At 44.0% G+C, this 20,007-nt stretch overlaps 2 protein-coding genes across 3 annotated transcripts in view; one reads left to right on the plus strand and one right to left on the minus strand.

Moving 5' to 3' along the window:
* The window catches only part of CLUAP1 (clusterin associated protein 1), a 57,584-nt gene extending 41,376 nt beyond the window's left edge, over positions 1-16,208 (plus strand). Inside the window, exons 10-13 of one of the 2 annotated variants that reach the window (XM_032231233.1) lie at positions 9,190-9,297; positions 10,992-11,047; positions 14,043-14,099; positions 15,939-16,208. In XM_032231233.1, the coding sequence (XP_032087124.1) occupies positions 9,190-9,297; positions 10,992-11,047; positions 14,043-14,099; positions 15,939-16,091 (374 nt within the window). In that variant the 3' untranslated portion in view covers positions 16,092-16,208. The remainder of the gene's footprint in view (positions 1-9,189; positions 9,298-10,991; positions 11,048-14,042; positions 14,100-15,938) is intronic. The other variant, XM_032231232.1, reaches the window with a different exon arrangement.
* Positions 16,209-17,259: 1,051 nt separating this feature from the next.
* Positions 17,260-20,007, minus strand: part of NLRC3 (NLR family CARD domain containing 3) — a 36,900-nt gene continuing 34,152 nt past the window's right edge. The window contains 2 exon segments of the mRNA XM_032231029.1: positions 17,260-17,788; positions 18,125-18,208. Of these exon segments, the coding sequence (XP_032086920.1) occupies positions 17,698-17,788; positions 18,125-18,208 (175 nt within the window). The 3' untranslated portion in view covers positions 17,260-17,697.

The raw sequence follows: 20,007 nt of genomic DNA on the forward strand, positions 1-20,007 counted from the left end.
AAAGTGATTCTTTGGGCTTCCCTCAAAGCTTTTGAGGACCACAGGAAGCCCTGGGATTTCTGATGACACATTTGGCTTTTAATCCAATATACTTAGGTTGGAAATTTCAGCTTGCAGAAGATACGTCAGCAAGGAAATGTACAGTCATTGCTCGTTGAACAGATAGACCTCGATTGCACAATGGTTAGAGTACAGTACTGCAGGCTACTTCTGTTGACTGCTGGCTCCCAGCAGTTTTGCAGTTCAAATTTCACCAGGCTCAAGGTTGACTCAGCCTTTCCATCCTTCCGAAGTGGGTAAAATGAGGACCCAGATTGTTGGGGGCAAGAGGCTGAGTCTGTAAACCACCTAGAGAGGGCTGTGAAGCACTGTGAAGTGGTATATAAGTCTAAGTGCTATTTCTCTTCCTTTTCCCTTCCTTCCTTCCTTCCTTCCTTCCTTCCTTCCTTCCTTCCTTCCTTCCTTCCTTCCTTCCTTCCTTCCCAGTGGTTAGAATGCAGTATTGCAGGCTAACTCTGCCCACTGCCAGCAGTTTGATCCTGATAGGCTCAAGGTTGACTCAGCCTTCCATCCTTCCAAGGTGGGTAAAATGAGAACCCAGATTGTTGGGGGCAAGAGGCTGACTCTGTAAACCACTTAGAGAGGGCTGTACAGCACTGTGAAGCAGTATATAAGTGCTATTGCTATATCTCACTTTCTGGATCTAGTCAGGATTGAACTTGACCTTTTAGTAACATTATTTCAGCTCATGTCAATTAATTAACCATTTAAGTAATCCAGGTTTATAGATGAGTCCACCAAAGTTGCTATTCTCACCACAAAGTTTATCAAGTCCTGTTTTTGCATGCCTAAACATTTGTGATCTAAAACACCACAGTGAAAAGCTGCATCTGTTAATTCTCATTCATTCCCTCAACCTTTGATTTGATTTATTTCCTGCAAGAGACACCTTAAAATCTGGAATGAAAAACGGATAATCCTCTTTCTTCCTTGTCACTCCTTGATCAAATCTGTCTGTTGGAACATATCCCTTCGAGCAGGATACAATTAAGCTGGACATATTTATAATAAGTAACAGCATAAATTATTAACATAATAGCTTTTGACTGGAAAAAATTAGTGGTAGATTGGAATAATTTATCTGGGATTTTCTCCAACCCTTTTGACTCATCTTAAATAAGACGTCAGCAAAGACCCTGTGGATAAATCACCTGGGCAATTTTAATATCTGCCAAGCAGAGTGAACTAGAATTGAACAGAAGGTCTCTAGGGGAGCAATTAAGGAAATTAAGACATATATTATAATTCTTGTTGATTTTCCATTGGCTTGTGGCTTTCCTCGGTTCCATGCCTTTTTTTTTTCTATGATACAGAAACTAAAGTTTCTATGCTGATAGTATCAGGATTACCTGAAGTGATCACAATGCATCCAGGATTGCTCGCCACGATGTAAAAAAAGATGTGGAGACTCTAGAAAGAGTGCAGAGAAGAGCAACAAAGAGGATTAGGGGACTGGTGATTAAAACACATGAGGAACGGTTGGAGGAACTGGGTGTGTCTAGTTTAATGAAAAGAAGGACCAGGGGAGATGGATAGGAGTCTCCCCAATATCTCAGGGGTTGCCACAAAGAAGAGGCAGTCAAAGCACCTGCCCTCAGGTGCTTCTCCAAAGCACCTGAGGGCAGGACAAGAAGCAATGGGTGGAAACTAATCAAGGAGAGAAGCAACCTAGAACTAAGGAGGAACTTCCTAACAATGAGAGTAGAATAGAATAGAATAGAATATTAGAATGAAGAATAGAATGGTGGAATGAAGGAGAGGAGAGGAGAGGATATTGGAATGAATGGAATACAATACAATACAATACAATACAATACAATACAATACAATACAATACAATACAATACAATACAATACAATTCTTCATTGGCCAAGTGTGATTGAACACACAAAGAATTTGTCTTTGGTGGAGATGCTCTCAGTGTACGTAAAAAGACAAGATACATTCATCAAGAATCATAAGGTGCAACACTTAATGATAGTCATAGAGTACAAATAAGCAACCAGGAAACAATCAATATCAATATAAATCGTAAGGATACAAGCAACAAAGTTACAGTCACACAGTCATAAGTGGGAGGAGATGGGTGATAGGAATGATGAGAAGACTAATAGTAATAGCCATGCAGACTTGGTGAATAATTTGACAGTGTTGCCTCCAGTAGTTGTGGGTGTTCCATCACTGGAGGTTTTAAGAAGAGACTGGACAGTCATTTGTCTGGAATAGTCTAGGATCTTCTGCTTGAACAGGGGATTTGACTAGAAGACCTCCAAGGTCCCTTCCAACTCTGTTGTTCTGTATTCTGTTCTGTAAGTTACAGAACTAATGACCGGCTTCAAACTGGTTTGTTCGATCTAAATGGACAACTGTCCTGCACAATGAAGTCCAAGGGCCCTTTCCTCTTTGAAGCTTGATTTTAAATAGCAAAACCCTGGAAATATTGGCAGGGAAGCTGGAGATTGTAGCTCGGTGCATTCAGAGGGGCAACAGATTGTAAGGAATTTGATATATTTTAGATCAGGGGTATCCAACCTTGGCAACTTTAAGATCTGTAGACTTCAACTCCTAGAAGTCCTCAACCAACAAGTCCACAAGTGGTCCAAGTTGGACACCCCTGATAGAGATGAAATGTTTCTTTTTTCAAATCTCAACCTGTTGCACGCACATAAATTTGGAAAATAAATATTCAGTCTATATCAGAGGGTGTCCAACTTTGTCAAGTGATCTATTGCAAATGCACAAACATCTACCAAGTGAAGCTTCTGAATGTCTTAACTAAAGGTTTGAGGAAATATCCTTGAATTTGTGGGTGAATAGTTTCCTTCCTTGGAGCTGAGCTCTTCCCATTTCTTACCCCTCATTTCTTTAATATTTCTTTCACTGTAGCCTAGGGGTGTCAAACTGAAGGCTCTGGAAGCCAGATCCAGCCTGCCGGGTGCTTAGATCTGGCCCGCGGGGTGTGCTGGAAACAACAAAAGGACCAGCTCATGGTGCCTCTGCTAGCAAAAACAGAGTTTGGAGAGGTATGTGAGACCCTCCTTTCGCAGAGAGTAGCAGGAGGCCGTTGCAGCTGAAAACAGAGCTCAGGAGCCCGTTTTCAGCGGCAGAGCACTCGGCACCCCGACTCAAGTGACGTTGAACTGACCATGCCCACCTCAGCCCACCCAAGACCAAAGACAACCCTGATGTTGAGTTTGAAATGAAATTGAGTTTGACACCCCTGCTGTAGCCATTTTGGGTAGGCAAAGAAATAGTCTGCTTGGTTTACTTATATTTCTGCTGGGAAAAAAATCCTAAATGAAGAGCACTAACAGGCCTAGGGGAGAAGAGGCAGATGGGAGACCCGTTCAGAGTTCTTGCATTTTAAGAAGGTTTGGCAGATTTCATCCCCATCGCCTTAGACTAACAATCAAAAATTAGCATTTGCCTAAGGCCACGAAATAAGGCTCTGAGAGAAGTGCAAGGAAACCAGGCACATCAAGTGCCGGATTTGAAATTTTCCCCTGGTGCAATCATTATCTCGGCTCCCGCACCGCTCCTTCTTATCACAGACATCCTTTTGGGTTGTTTATTTGTTAGCAAAATGCTGTAAGGATTGGGGCAGGGGGGGCTAAGTTCCAGAGTTGGCCATTCAAAGGAACGTCTCACAGATTTGAAGCTCCAGCAAAGAGCAGCATCGGAGTACCAGGGCACCGCCGTCCAAGGAAACAGGCAGGCTCTCTGGAGATGCAAAGCACATTTTGTTCTTTGCCAGAAGCAGAAAAAGGGGCATATAGAATAGAATTCTTTATTGGCCAAGTGTGATTGGATACACAAGGAATTTGTGTTCTCTCAGTGTACATAAAGCTATAAGTGATAAATTATGATCATAATCATCATAAAAATACATTCATCATAAATCATAAGATACAACACAGTGATCGTCATAGGATACTAAATAAGCAATCAACATAAATCTAACCAGGAAACTAAATTAAACAATATAAATCATAAAGATACAAGCAACAAGGTTATAGAAGGAGATAGGTAAGAGGAAGCAGGAGAATAATAATAATAATACAGTTGGTAAATAGTTTGACAGTGTTGTAGGAATTAGTTGTTTAGCAGAGTTTATGGCATTAGGGAAAAAGCTGTTCTTGTGCCTAGTTGTCTTGGTGGCAGTGCTCTATAGCATCATTTTGAGAGTAGGAGTTGAAACAATTTATCTCCAGGATGCGAAGGGTCTGTAGATATTTTCACAGCCCTCTTTTTGATTCGTGTAGTATGCAGGTCCTCAATAGAAGGCAAGTTGGTAGCAATTGTTTTTTCTGCAGTTCTAATTATAAGGAGAGGGAGAAAGATGAGAGAGAGAGAGAGAGAGAGATGAGAAAGAAAGAGATGAGAGAGAAAAGAGAAAAGTGATAGATGAGAGAAAGAAAAGAGATGCAAAAGAGATGAGAGAGAAAAGAGATGAGAGAGAAAAGAGATAAGAGAGAAAAGAATGAGAAATGATGAGAAAGAAGATGAGAGAGAAAAGAGAAAAGTGATAGAGGGATGAGAGAAAAGAGATGAGAGAAAAAAGATAAGAGAGAAAAGAGAGATGGGAAAGAAAGAGATGAGAGAGAAAAGAGAGAAAAGTGATACAGAGATGAGAGAGAGAGAGATGAGAAAAGTGAGAGAAAAGAGAGAGAGAGAAAAGAGAGAGAAAAGATGAGAGATGAGAGAGAAAAGACAGAGATGAGAAATATGAGAAAGAAAGAGATGAGAAAGAAAGAGATGAGAGAAAAGAGAGAAAAGAGAGATGGAAAAGAGAAAAGAGATCGAGATGAGAGAGAAAGAGGTGAGAGAAAAAAGAAAGATGAGAAAGAGAAATGAGAAAGAAAGAGATGAGAGAGAAAGAGAAAAGTGATAGAGAGATGAAAGAGAGAAGAGATGAGAGAAAAGAGATGAGAGATGAGAAAAGTGAGAGAAAAGAGAGAGAGAGAAAAGAGAGAGAAAAGATGAGAGAGATGAGAGAGAAAAGAGAGATGAGAGAAATGAGAAAGAGATGAGAGAGAAAGAGAGAGAAAAGAAAGAGAGAAAAGTGAGAGAAAAGAGAGATGGGAAAGAGAAAAGAGATCGAGATGAAAGAGAAAGAGATGAGAGAAAAAAAGAGATGAGAGAGAAAGAGATGAGAGAGAAAAGAGAGAGAAAAGAGATGAGAAAAGAGAGAAAAGTGAGAGAGAAAAGTGGGAGAGAAAAGAGAGATGAGAAAGAGAGAGAAAAGAGATCGAGATAAGAGAGAAAGAGATGAGAGAAAAAAGAAAGAGACGAGAGAGAAGGAGAGAGAGATGAGAGATCCCGTGTTTTGTTTTCTGTGGGAAACGGTTCCATTTTGGCGTGTATAATTGAAAACCTGGGGATGAATAACCCTCCTGCTCGCGTAATAGGGGGCAGCCAGCGGTTCGTCAGGTCCCCTTAGGGTGCTTTGAGAAGGGCAAGAAAATGGATAGCATTGCTTATTTGCAAGGGAGGGAGGAGCAGCAATGGCTGGGAGCTGCTTGGCTCTTCCCCAGGGGCTTCTTGGCAGACTAAACTGAGCCGAAATGCCAGTGCTTAGACCTGTGTAAATGTGAATCAGTGAATGAGACTACACAGGTCAGTTGACAGCAAATGCATCTGGGGTTTATCAAGGCTGACCTTCTGTTTTCGTGATGAACAACAGGCAGGCAAGAAGATGGCATGGATCTTTGCCCGCAAAGCTCCTGCTGGAATTTGTAAACATAATCAGTGCAAGATAGTGCGTGAAAAATGCCCGGCGTGATCTCACTCGGCCTGATACAGACAGGACAATTTGTCTGACGTGTTCATCATGTGGAGAAGAAGAAGAAGGGGGAAAAAATCAAAAGTATCCAAAAAAGGAATTACACAACATTACTCAAAAGTTTTTAAAGGGAAAGTGAATTGAAACTTCAGGCTTCCCCCTCCCCCCACTCCTACTAGGAATTGTTCCAGAACAAATGAATTAAGAATATCATTGTAGGAGATGATCAGGCTGACGATGAGGGAGGGGCCCAACACGTCATCAGTCTTGCGTCCCTTTGCGCCCACACGAAATCTAAGTCCAGCCCACCTTGAATTCCATTGATCCATATCTACTGCTAATTTGGTTTGGGGTTTTTTTTTGCATTTTTTATTTTTAAACATAAGAAACAACATAAAAAAAATTCTCATCCATACATACTGTAGAAAGTGTATCAGTTGGTTACAAAAGGTTTTCATGCCTCTCTTCCACAGTCATCAAGCATAATTCATATTAACTCAAGTATTTTAACTCAAATATTTATACATGTTACCCTTATACCTCCATTTATGTTTGACTATAATTAAACATCCTTCATCATAAACTATACCAAAATTTAATACATAACCACATACTGGCATTTCATTTAATATTTCTAAAATCCTCCCATAACACTGAATCCTTATGTCCTATTCTAGCTAAACACTTTTCTAATCCTTCTTTCTAATCCTCCTTTCCAAATCGCTGTTGGCAGTTTTCATCTAGTTTCCTTATATTATACTCATGTATATATAAGTTGTCATCGTCATCCCTCCTTTATTTAACTATATCCTGTATCATAACATTTTATCCTTAATAATCAAAACTTAACTGTATCTAGCTTGATTCTTTTTTTTTAATTGACTTTTGTATAAAATCCAAAGGGATTTCTAATCTTCCTTTCATGGGTATTATTCAATATTCATATCCAATTATTACTTATCATAACACTACACATTGTATACATTATTATCATTATCAATTATTTATTTAGTTATATCTATTATTACTAAGTTTCACTAAGTTTAACTCTGCTAATTTGTTTTTAACTGCCTGGGTTTCTTGATTTCCCCGTTTGACAATCATGGTTTAATAAGATACATGCTTTTTCTTTTTCATTATTAAATGGTAAATGGTAAATGGTAAATTTATTTATAGGCCGCCCTTTTCCCTGGGGGGACTCAGGGCGGCTTACAACAGATAGGGGGGGAAGACACACAATGACATATATAAATAACATATAATTAAAATAAAAGCAACATTCATTCATCATTTGGGTGGGGACAGACTATAATCTTTAACCCCAGGCCTGACGGGATAGCCAGATCTTGAGGGCTGTGCGGAAGGTCTGGAGGGTGGTGAGGGTACGAATCTCCACGGGGAGATCGTTCCAAAGGGTCAGAGCTACTACTGAAAAGGCTCTCCTCCGCGTAGTTGCCGGTCTCTCAAGTACCCAGATCCACTACCATGGAGGGCTTTAAAGGTGGTAAAGGTTTATATTATGATATAAAATACAAAATAAAAGGAAAAGAGAATGGGAAATTAAGGGAAGGGAAGGGAATGGGGAAAAGGGGGTGTGAAATTCAAGAGGGAAGAGAGAAAGAAAGAAAAGGGGGCATTGATTTCCAACCCTTCCTAGCTCAGTACAAGATAAACACACTCCAGGCTCAACTTTTTGCTTTTCCACATTTAATACATAACTAGCCATTTCTATAACATCAAATTTTCTAGCCGACAAAATCAAGATCAGTTTCCTTTTTTTCTTCTTCACAAGCACAAGTTCCAGAAGTGATGTCCAAATACAAACATATTTTCCTCTTTAAAGAAAGTAATCCATGTAAGCGTTCCTACTTCATCTGCCTTGCTATATAAATGGTATGTATTCCCATTTGCACCTAGAGATCTTTGTGAACCGTCACCATTTTTATTTCCAACATTTATTGCATTCTTTCACATTTTTTGATCTTACTGAAGAAGGAAAAATACCTTCAGTAAGATCTATGCTTTTTTTCTGACTGCAAGGATAGCTTTGGCTCAGCACTGAAAAAGGGACAGTTTTGCCAAGACTGGGAAACTGGATTTTTGGGGAATATATAATAGCAATGGCAAAATTAACAGAATTCATCCCGTTGATATACCTGGGGTGGGTTTTTTTGAACCTTTTGCATTGTGTGCAATCTTCCATTCGCCCTTGTTTTACAATCTGAGAAGGTCATCCTCGATTACAAATTCAAAAAAGCCGTGGCTTTCTTTTCTTGCTACAGTTAATCCTCAACATGCAACCGTTTGTTTAGTGACTGTCCAAAGTTACAACAGCACTTAAAAAAAGGGACTTGCTTCCGTGTTCCTTATCACCGCGCAGCAGCCTCTTAGTGGCCTGACAGTCTCTTTTGTTCTTTCAAAGGGTGACACCCTCATCCTGCCTCTCTGGCAGATAATAACTTTAACACATTAGCAGAGTTGGAAGGGGCCTTGTGGGACATCTAGTCCAGCCCCCTGCCCAAGCAGGAGACCCTACACCATTTCTGACAGATGGCAGTTCAGTGTCTTCTTGAAAGCTTCCAGTGATGAAGCTCCCACAACTTCTAAACGTTCCATGGGTTGATTGCTCTCACTGTCAAATAATTTCTCCTTATTTCCAGATTGAATCTCTCCTTCATCAGTTTCCATCCATTATTCCTTGTCTGACCTTCGGGTGCTTTGGAAAATAGCTTGAGCCCCCATCCTCTCTGTGGCAGCCCCTCAAATATTGGAAGATGCTCTCCTGTCTCCCTGGTCCTTCTCTTCCCTAGACTAGCCACGCCCAGTTCCCGCAACTGTTCATCGTATGTTTCAGCCTCCACTCCCCTCATCACCCTGGTTGCTCTTCTCTGCACTCTTTCTAGAGTCTCAGTATCCTTTGCATACTAACAGAGTTGGAAGGGACCTTGTGGGTCATCTAGTCCAACACACACATACCCGCCCAAGCTGGAGACCCTCCACCATTTCTGACAGATGACAGTCCAGTCTCTTCTTGAAAGCCTTCAGTGACGAAACTCCCACAACTTCTGAACATTCTGTGGGTTGATTGTTCTCACTGTCAGAAAATGTCTCCTTATTTCCAGGTTGAATCTCTCCTTGATCAGTTTCCATCCATTGTTCCTTGTCTGGCCTTTGGGTGCTTTGGAAAATAGCTTGAGTCCCCATCCTCTCTGTGGCAGCCCCTCAAATATTGGAAGGCTGCTCTCCTGTCTCCCCTTGTCCTTCTCTTCCCTAGACTAGCCATGCCCAGTTCCTACAACCGTTCTTCATATGTTTTGAACTCGAAGGGATTCTCGTTTTTATGCAGGTCACGATGACTCAGACATGGAGATCCATGAGGATGAAGGATCGGACAGTGACCTGGAAGACCGGCAGCTGATCAAGCAACACACAGCCATGGAGATGCTGATGCACGGTGGGTCCATCTGCTCCTCTGTCCCCTTCCCAAACGGCTTTCAAAAAATGGTTTTGAACAGATAAAGCAATGTCAGTTTGTACCAGCGTAAAAAAAAGAAAGGGTTTCCAGATTTTAAATGCTAAAGAGTGCCTTATTCCAGAGGTGATTTTAGACACAGCTGGCCTTTCTCCAAATTCCAGATGAAATCCAAAAGGAAGAGAATTTACAGGGATTAAAAATGTGTGCTTTGCTGTCAGCCTTTTGAGAACGAGCCAGGAAAACAAACTCTACAAGAAATACGATAAAACTCTTTATTTATTATTATAGAGGCGACAGTGACCGTATTTTGGAAAGCCGGCAGATTCTTGTTTCAATAGAAAAGAATATTTGTTGCTCGGGGTTGAACTGTGGTGTCCTTGGTGCTCTCTGAGCTGGGTTGTTTTCATGAGGACGTTTCATTACCCAGCTACGTAATATCATCAGTGTTAGAAAGCTATGGGGGTTTCCTCTCTGTTAATATACAAGTTTGATGCATTCCCTTCCTGCATGGATGATGTTACCTAGTTGGGTAATGACACGCCTGCGAGTTCAGAGAACATCAAGGGCTCCACAGTTTCTTTTTCTCTTAGGTCAAGAAGAGTTAAGCCAAGATATTCTTGAGCATCTTTCTCACCCCAAAGCTGGTGTGTGTGTGTGTGTGTGTGTGTGTGTGTGTGTGTGTGTGTGTGTGTAAAACCTGTAGCATTCTTTCACATGCTCCCCCCACCAACAACTGTTCAGGAATAAAACACCCATTCCCTGTTTCCTGGTGGAAGGACCCACAACCTCAGATGCTAACAGTGAAAACTTTTTGAAAGTAGACGACCAACAGTCTTAGACCAAGTCAGTTTCCTTCAGTTTAAGCCCATCTTACCAAATTCAACCTGAGCCAAAGGAAAAGGTGCTCCTTTGGAGGGGCAGAATCCCACCAAAAAAGGGCCCATTCTGACAGGTGTGAACATTTCTACCTTGGATAGCTCTACTGACGATGGAAACATCTATGTCAGTGATGGCTAACCTTTTTGTTGTCACGTGCCCATACCCATAATGCAATGGAGCCTCCCCGCGCATGCGCGCACGCCCCCTGTGCATGCATGGGTGTGCCCCCCCACGCCCCATTTTGAACTTGGAAGGCCTCCTGCACCAACCTGGAAGCCAAATAGCAATAGCAATAGCAATAGCAGTAGACTTATATACCGCTTCATAGGCCTTCCAGGCCTCTCTAAGCGGTTTACAGAGAGTCAGCATATTGCCCCCAACAATCTGGGTCCTCATTTTACCCACCTCGGAAGGATGGAAGGCTGAGTCAACCCTGAGCCGGTGAGATTTGAACCGCTGACCTGCTGATCTAGCAGTAGCCTGCAGTGCTGCATTTAACCACTGCGCCACCTTGGCTCAAAACGGGGCATGAGGCCGCAAAATGAAAATGCAAGCACCCCCCAGTGCATGCGCCTCACCCACCCCCTATGGATGCGCGGCAGAGACCTCAAGACAAGCTGGCCGGAGGGAGGCGCATGCACATGGCCAGTGGAGCTGAGCTGGGGCGATGCCTGGCACGCCTGCAGAGAGGGCTCTGCACGCCACCTGCGGTACCTGTTTATTTATCGATGGTCCTGCCGGAGCTTGGCTTAATATTTTCGTTACACTTCCTGACAAATAATTGTGTGTTTCAGGGCGGCCGAGCAAGCGGCTTGTTGGAACCATGCACGGGGGTGACACGGAGGACGAGGTAAGTCGTGGCTGTGGCTGAAATCCCACGCTAATGTTGAAACATAAGTTCACATGCATTTTTTTTTTTTTTGCAAATTAGAAGCAAAGGTTATTTTAATGGTTTCCCTGTGTGAAGGAAAGCGGGAAAAGGTTTCCGCTCATTTCCCACCACTGCAGTTTTGCGTTTATTTATCCTTAAACCAAAACCCATTTAAAATCTTATGCACATAGTTACTACCGGGTTTAAAGTAACCATTATTTAATGAACTTTTGAATGTTGGCTTTTCAGTGTCTCTTGTTTAAAATGTATATACCGTATTTTTCGGACTATAAGACGCACCTTCTCCCCTCCCCTCAAAGAGTGTGGAAATGTTGGTGCATCTTATACAATGAATACAGCCATTTTTGGTCTCTCGAAGCCATTTTTCGCAAAAATGGAGGCGTTCCCCCCCCTTTCAGCCCCCAGAAGGACTCTGCAGGCTTCCCCAGGACTGGGGGAAGGGGGAAATGCCCCCGTTTTTGCCTTCCCCCAGCCCTGCTGAAGCCTGCGAAGTGCTCCTGGGGGCCAGAGAGGCCAAAACATTTTTTTCTTACTTACCTCTTCGAAATCTTGGTGCGCCTTATACACCGGTGCGTCTTATAGTCCGAAAAATATGGTAGTTGTTTTTATGTTTGACTGTTTTATTTGTACACCCACCGAGTCCCTCTTTAAGGCAGGTGGGTGGTTTCTAAATTGGATTCATTAATTACTTAAATTGGGCAAGGTTGAACCTTCTTATTTAAATCAGAGGCTGGGGAGGGTAAACTAGGATTGCGAATAATCTGAAGACAGTGTGTTCCACTATAAATCTTATGATTTCTGTAGCTGATGCTTCATCTGTATAGCACAGTAGTCCTCAACTTACAACGATTCGCTTAGTGACCGTTCAAAGTTACAACGGCACTGATGAAGGTGACTGATGGCCGTTGTTCACAGTTACGACTTGTGCAGAGGCTTGGCAACCGGTTCATATTTATGATGGCTGCAGCGTCCCAGGGTCACGCGTTCCCCCGTTGCAACCTTCTGATAAGCGAAGTCCATGGGGGTAGCCAGATTCACTTAACAATCGTGTTACTACTCTAACGACAGCAGCGAGCCACTTAACAACCGTGACAAGAAAGGTTGTAAAATGGGGCGACGCTCCTTGAAAAAAAATGTCTCGCTTAACAACAGAAAGGTTGGGCTCAATTGTGGTCGTAAGTCGAGGACTACCTGTCTACTCAAAATAAACGTGTGTTCCGCATACTAAAAGCATCTGGGATTGTGAATGAACTTTTGGATGATTTATATAATTCGCTCTGATTAAAAGTGCTCATGAATACTGAGAATAAACTGCTTTTGCAGTATAATATCTTCAAAGACCACTAACTACCTATTTCCCAGAATTAATAGCATGGGCCTGAATTTATTTTAATACTTAAATTTTGCAATTTACTCCTTAGTCCCATGGCTTTTATTTTGCTCCGGGCATTCAGGATTGGGCTGAATTTTTATATTTATACCAATTTATATTTGTATAAGATGCCCTTTTGACTCCAATGTGAATAGAAATGAGAAACATGGCCCTTATCATTGGCTGCTCTACAATACGGAAAGTCCTTGCAACCAATCCATTAGCGGCTGTTCACAGTTACAACAGCACTAAAAAAAAGGGACTTACATCCAGTCCTCCCACTTAAAACCATCGCTCCATCTCTGTGGTCACAAGATCCGAATTCAGGCACTTGGCAACCAACAAGTATTTGTGACGGTTGCAATACTCCAAAGTTTAAATGTGAGCCAGCCGTGTGCAGCAGCTGCCAAAAAAGCCAACACAGTTCCAGGATGAATAAACAGAGGGATACAATCAAGGTCACGTGAAGTGTTAATACCACTTTATAATGCCTTGGTAAGGCCACACTTGGAATATGGCATCCAGTTTTGGTCACCACGATGTATAAATGATGTGGAGACTCTGGAAAGAGTGCAGAGAAGACCAACAAAGATGATTAGGGGACTGGAGGCTAAAACATATGAAGAATGGTTACAGGAACTGGGCATGTCTAGTTTGATGAAAAGAAGGACCAGGGGAGACATGATAGCAGTCTTCCAATATCTCAGGGGTTGCCGCAAAGAAGAGGGAGTCAAGCTATTCTCCAAAGCACCTGAAGGCAGGACAAGGAGCAATGGATGGAAACTAATCAAGGAGAGAAGCAACTTAGAACTAAGGAGAAATTTCCTGACAGAACAATTAATCAGTGGAACAACTGTGAATGCCCCAACACTGGAAGTCTTTAAGAAGATATTGGATATCCATTTGTCTGAAGTGGTGTAGGGTTTCCTCCCTAGGCAGGGGGTTTTACTAGAAAACCTCCATGGTCCCTTCCAACTGTATTATTCTATTCTATTCCCTTCATCACCGAGAAGCAGTCAATGGGGGAAGCCAGATCTGCTTAACGATTGCCTGATTCACTTAAAAACTGCAGTGATTCATTTAACAAGCATGGCAAAAAAAATATTCGTAGAATTGGCTGCGGTTCGCCACTTTGCTTAGCAAGCACAGGTCTGTAAAATCAGCAACTACCCACAAATAGCAGACTCTGCAGAAAGCAGGGGTCTCAAACTCAAGATTCTGGGGCTGGATCCGGCCCCTGGGATGCTAAGATCTGGCCCACGGGACCTCCCTGGGAACAGCAAATGATCAGCCGAGGTGCCTCTGCCAGCAAAAGTGGAGGTGGGAGAGATGAAGGGAGAATGGGAAGTGGAGTGGAGGAGGGGAGAAAGGCCTAGGGAAGAGGCTCTAGAGCTTGGTCCCGTCCTGCTTGAGCCAATCACTCTGCTAAAGCTGTCTCCTCCCGCCTTGTTCGGATGTGAATTCTCTTTTCTATTTGCTGCCTTTTGCACTCACACTTTTTTTTAACCCTCTCTGGTGTCGTTCCTCTTAATTTCTTCCTACCTCCATCTTGCGTGGCCTCGCATTCTGCTGCTCCCAAAGATCGGGGCAGCCCAAGCCCGAACCAAAATGCGCAAAGCTTCCCGAGCCAAGGCGAAGGTGCGTTGTCTCTCCGACCCGCCAAACACCCTGTGCCGCCTCCTCCTCCTCCTCCCTTGCCCACAATACCCCTTGCCTCTCTTCTCTGCTCCTGGGGTCCTGGCTCACCATCAGAAGCCCTTGGCGATGGGAGGACAGGGATGAAGGTAAGACGCGAGAGCTGGCATGCCATCTGCTAGGGATGGAGGACAGCCACAGCAGCTTCTCCCCAACTTCACCTTGTGTCTGGAGACCACCAGCAAGGGAGGTAGTGGTGGTGGTGGGTTTGGATCGAATGCAGTGTGTTTCAACCTTGGCAAACTTGCAAGATGAGTGGACTTCAACTCTCAGAATTCTGTTGCTATTAGATCTATTGATCGAATGCTATTGCTATTAAATCAAAGTGTCTCAATCTTGGTGAGCTGAAGATGGGTGGACTTCTGGGAGTTGAAGTCCATCCATCTTCAGCTCACCAAGATTGAGACACTTTGATCTAATAGCAATAGCCCTTAGACTTTTACACCGCTTCACAGTGCTTCCCAGCCTTCTCTAAGCAGTTTACAGAGTCAGCCTCTTGCCCACAACAATCTGGGTCCTCATTTTACCCACCTCGGCTGAATAAACCTTGAGCCGGTCAGGATTGAACTGCTGGCAATGGTCAGTTAGCCTGAAATGCTGCATTCTAACCACTGTGCACCAAGGGAGGGAGGGAGGGAGGGAGGGAAGGAAGGAAGGAAGGAAGGAAGGGGAAAAGAGCAATAGCACTTAGATTTATATACCACTTCACAGTGCTTTACAGCCCTCTACAGCGCAGTTTAGAGTCAGCCTCTTGCCCCCAACAATCTGGCTCCTCGTTTTAATCCACCTCAGAAGGATAGAAGGCTGAGTCAACCTTGAGTCTGGTGAGATTTGAACTGCCAAATTGCAGGCAACCAGCAGGCATCATAAATAGCCTGCAGTACTGCACTCTAATCACTGTGCCACTGGGGCTCATGAAAGGAAGTCATCCCAGAACTAAGAAGCAAGTGTACTTTCTCGGGAGTACTTTTGTCAAACCATATTTAGCCCTAATTTTCCTGGGTTGTCGCAACCTATTAAGGTTTCAATTGTGTTTTGGTGAAACCCACTAGAGCCAGGGGTGTCAAAACTCAAGGCCCCGTGGGCCAAACCTGGCCCGCGGAATCCTTAGATCTGGCCCTTGGGGCCACCCTGGGAACAGTGAAGGATCCTCCCGAGGTGCCTCTGCCAGTGAAAATGGAGCCATTTTTGGCTGCTCCAGCCTCGTGCAGCCCTCTGCCAGTGAAAATGGAGCTCCATTTTTGCTGGCAGAGTGCTCGAGCCAACACAGGTGCCCCTGACACAAGCTGGCCACGCCCCCACATGATCCCCAAGGTCAAGCACAACCCTGATGCGGCCCTCAATAAAATCAAGTTTGACACCCTTGTACTAGAGGATGTGAGAATCAGGAAGTGTAATATTCTTGTTTCTGTTTTTTTTTTAAAAAAATGGAAAGACAAGTTTGGCAGTATAAATCTGTTTCTTTCCCATCAAAAGCTTCCTTTTTTCCATTGTACTTCCCCGTAGAACTGTAATTTTCAGAGGATGGCAAGGTTACCTTAGAGGGGACAAGGATCCTCCTCCAGGCCTCGCTGTGTCTCTCTCAAACACATCAACAGAGCACTACATTCCTTAAAATTGCAGCTTTTATTCCCAATAAACTAAAGCGACCATAGATTATTTAACTGGGTAGCAACTGTGTTTATTCATTCTTAATGGATAAATATTATCTATATTAATTCTTCAAGACCAGGGTGTGTATTTTTTTAAATATCAGATAACCAAGCACACTTTTTCCTACAGGAAGACTCAGAGGAAAGTGAAATTGACCTGGATGATGATGACGATGATGACGATGATGATTTGGAAGATGACAGCATGGACATCTCCCCCACCAAGGCCAATCGGAGGGTCAGGAAGCCGGAGCCACTGGAGGAGAGCGATAATGATTTCTGAGGAACCTCAACCGGGATGACGAATGACAACTTGCCCATGACTTATCTGTGTGATGAGGCTATGTTGAGGCAGGGCAAGCTGTCCAAGAGAGTGATGAGATATATATATGTATTGTGTCACAAACCCTGGTATACCTAAATATGGGAGGGAGCATACTGCTTCCCTTTTCTGTTTATCGGCTCACCCTAGGAGCCATCCAGGCAGACAGCCAGTTTTTTATGTTGCCTTGTTGCCTTATCAGCACAAATGCAACACACACACACACACCATGGAAGTCCCTTCTAGAAACAGTCTAGAAACAAAATTTTGTATCAAAGAGCAGTTTAGGATGACTTAGGATGAGCCTGAATTTGTCTCTACTTTACAGATTGCAGTTGAGCCCTCAAGAAGCCAACTGTCTGGGACAGATGAAAAATAATATTTATTATTTTTTGGTCAAAAGATCAAGGCAAAATTGTCAGTTGAGCTAAGTGGAGAAAACTCCCTCCGAGGAGAAGAAGCTGAAGGGTTTTGAGCTTCTCCAGTTGTTTGAACTCCCATTTGTCCTTGAAGCTAATTGATCCATCCAATTCCAAGTTGGTCCATTGAGGAAACTCTCATCAGAGGGAGAGGGAAAATAGCTCTAGGAAAAATAAGAGTTTATTTTAACTGAATTAATCATATACAATCCCATCCCTGGTCCGTCTGTAGAAGCGTCTCTCTTCAGATTCATGGAAGCATTTGATAGACCATTTTGCTCAAGCCAGGAAGTGTGAACTTTGTTCTGTACTGACATATGCATTGATTCGCAACTCTTAGATTGGCAATGACCGTCTTCTTTCCTTCTGATTTTGACTGTAACGTTCCTGTATTTTGCCAGTAAATGCTCTTCACTTCCTCTCCCTTGTCTTTACTCTGTTATCTTTGCGCGAAGTTGACAAAGTCAAGAAAACGTACCGTCTTTTTCAGACTGTAAGATACACCAAGATTTTGAAGAGGCAATTTTTAAAAAAAACTGTGTTTGCACTCTGCAGACTCTCCAAACTCTCCGCACGCCTCGTTTTTTTGTGAAAAATGGGACATGCAGAGAGTTTGAGAGGCCTGCAAAGTGCTCCAGGGGGGGGGGAGCAAAAAAATTGCCCATTTTTCATGAAAATGGGCCCATTTTTTGCAAAAGAACAGGGCATGCATAGGCTTTGGGAGGCTTGTAGAGTGCTCCTGGAGGCTGGAGGGTGGTGGTGGCAAAAACGATAAAAAAATATAAGACACACCCAGATTTTCACCCTCTTTTTTTGGGGGGGGGGGGGGAAGGTGCATCTTATACTCCAAAAAATACCATAATTCCAAAATCAATCTACCGGCCTCTCTCAAATCAGCTTTGGTCATGCTGTTTCATCCAAGCATCCTCCTCAAGAGCAAAAAATCAAGGATGCTCATGATTGGTTGAGAGTGAGTCGGGCTTCTCTTTGATCTCAGTTTCATGGCTGCATCTCCCCTTCAGGTCTATCCCGGGCCTTCAAGGACACCCATCCTTTCACCATGCCTTCAGTCAAATGGGCACAGGGAAGGTGTCCATCCAGGCACGCGAAACGCCACCTTCTTCCTCCAACGTAGTCCCAATGGTGCTTTATATCTCTACCACGCAGCTAGGGTTTTTTGCTCGGATGGCCTCGGAAATCACCTTCGCTCCCGACTCGCCGATTTTATTTCCCAGTAAGCTGTGGGAGAAACAAAAAAGAAGGAAGCTTTAGAGGGGGCCACTCCAACACAAAAACTCCGCTTGAGGTCAGATTGACCAGCTATCCAATTGCATCAGGTTGGAATGAGGAGTGGGTTGTACCTTCAGTGCTTGCTTTCTGCCATTGGCTTAAGGTGGTTGTCATTCAGTCCCTTCTGCCCCATCTTGACCAAACCCATCATTTCAGAAAGCCTAACTCCACATGACCTTCACTTCACCATAAGCATGGCAGTAGTTACTTCTGGAGCTTCTGGACCAACCTCTCCAGTAGGGACCCCCTTGGGAAAGGCTGTTCTAGTTCACCAAAGGTACTTACTTGATGTAGGTGAGGTTGTGTCTTCCTGTCAGTGCCGTGGCAATGCAGATCGCCCCATCCATGCCCAAGGAGTTCTCCTGGAGGCTGAACGAGAACCGGGAAACATCTGGCTCTGTCTATGCACAGGTAGGAAGTTCTAACATGGTTTGGGTCTTGCTCAGCATGCGGAGAGAACCCATGTCTCGCCATTTTCTATTTGTGTTTTAGTCTTTGATCTGACACGTAGCTTTATTTTCTAAGAAAGATCCTGAGGAGCACCAAACCAATACTAAGAACTGATCAAGACTTACGCCTGAAGGAAAGTCTAATGCAACTCTAAAGCCGTGTTTGAAAAAATCACCAATGCACCAGTCCTGTTTTGCATTTCCTTGAGCTTAAGGTCTTTCTTTCAGCTTAAGGCACTTCCTTAAGCTTAAGACATTTCAAGGCAGCCAGTTGGTTTAGGAGCAAAGATACGACACTCTTGAAATATTGATAAGTCTTGTACTTTACAAATGTAACAGCTTCCTGATGATTGTAATTGTAATTGTTTATTTGTATGCCGCCCTTTTCCCTGGGGGGACTCAGGGCGGCTCACAATCCAAGGGGGGGGGAAAGACAAACTTTTACATATAAGACAATACATGATTAAAACGCAACATTCATACCATTCGGGCGGGTTACAATTTTTAGCCCCAGGCCTGACGGGATAGCCAGATTCTAAGGGCTGTGCGGAAGGTCTGGAGGGTGGTGAGGGTACGAATCTCCACGGGGAGATCGTTCCATTGGGTCGGGGCTACCACCGAGAAGGCTCTCCTCCGCGTGGTGGCCAGTCGGCATTGGCCAGCAGATGGAACTCGGAGGAGGCCTAAACGATGAGATCTAATGGGTCGTGTGGAGGTGATCGGCAGTAGGCGGTCTCTCAAGTACCCAGACCCACTACCATGGAGGGCTTTATAGGTGGCGAGTAGCACCTTGAAGCGTATCCGGAGATCGACAGGTAGCCAGTGCAGCTCGCGGAGGATAGGTGTTACGTGGGTGAAACGGGGTGCACCCACAATCGCTCGCGCGGCTGCATTCTGGACCAGCTGAAGTCGCCGAATACTCCTCAAGGGCAGCCCCATGTAGAGCACATTGCAGTACTCCAGCCTAGAGGTCACAAGGGCACGAGTGACTGTTGTGAGAGCCTCCCGGTTCAGGTGGGGGCGCAACTGGTGCACCAGGCGAACCTGGGCAAATGCCCCCCTGGTCACAGCTGATAAATGGTGTTCGAAAGTCAGCTGTGGGTCCAGGAGGACTCCCAAGTTGCGGACCCTGTCTGAGGGGTATAATGTTTGACCCCCCCAGCCTGAGAGATGGAATATTTGCCAAATTAGTGGGAGGGAAACACAACAGCCACTCGGTCTTATCCGGGTTGAGCACGAGTTTGTTGGCCCTCATCCAGTCCCTAACGGCTTTGAGTCCCTGGTTCATCACGTCCACCGCTTCATTGAGTTGGCACGGGGCGGACAGATACAGCTGGGTATCGTCCGCATACTGATGGTATTTTATCCCGTGCCGCCGAATGATCTCGCCCAGCGGTTTCATGTAGATGATAGGTACCTTATTGGTTAGAGTAGGCTCTGTCTGCTTCTTTGTCTGGATAATAAATGCAAAACCATTTCAGTCTGACCCAAGCAGAATATATATAGGTAAAGGTAAAGGTTCCCCTTGTACATATGTGCTAGTCATTCCTGACACTAGGGGATGGTATTCATCTCTGTTTCACAGCCAAAGAGCCAACGCTGTCCGAAGGCAACTCCGTGGTCATGTGGCCACATGACTAAACGCCGAAGGCGCACGCAGAAGCTGAGACAAGTAATGGGAGCTCACTCCGTTATGCAGTGCTATGGATTCGAACTGCC

The sequence above is a fragment of the Thamnophis elegans genome, chromosome 14 (genome assembly GCF_009769535.1).
Source record: "Thamnophis elegans isolate rThaEle1 chromosome 14, rThaEle1.pri, whole genome shotgun sequence".
Taxonomy (NCBI): domain Eukaryota; kingdom Metazoa; phylum Chordata; class Lepidosauria; order Squamata; family Colubridae; genus Thamnophis; species Thamnophis elegans.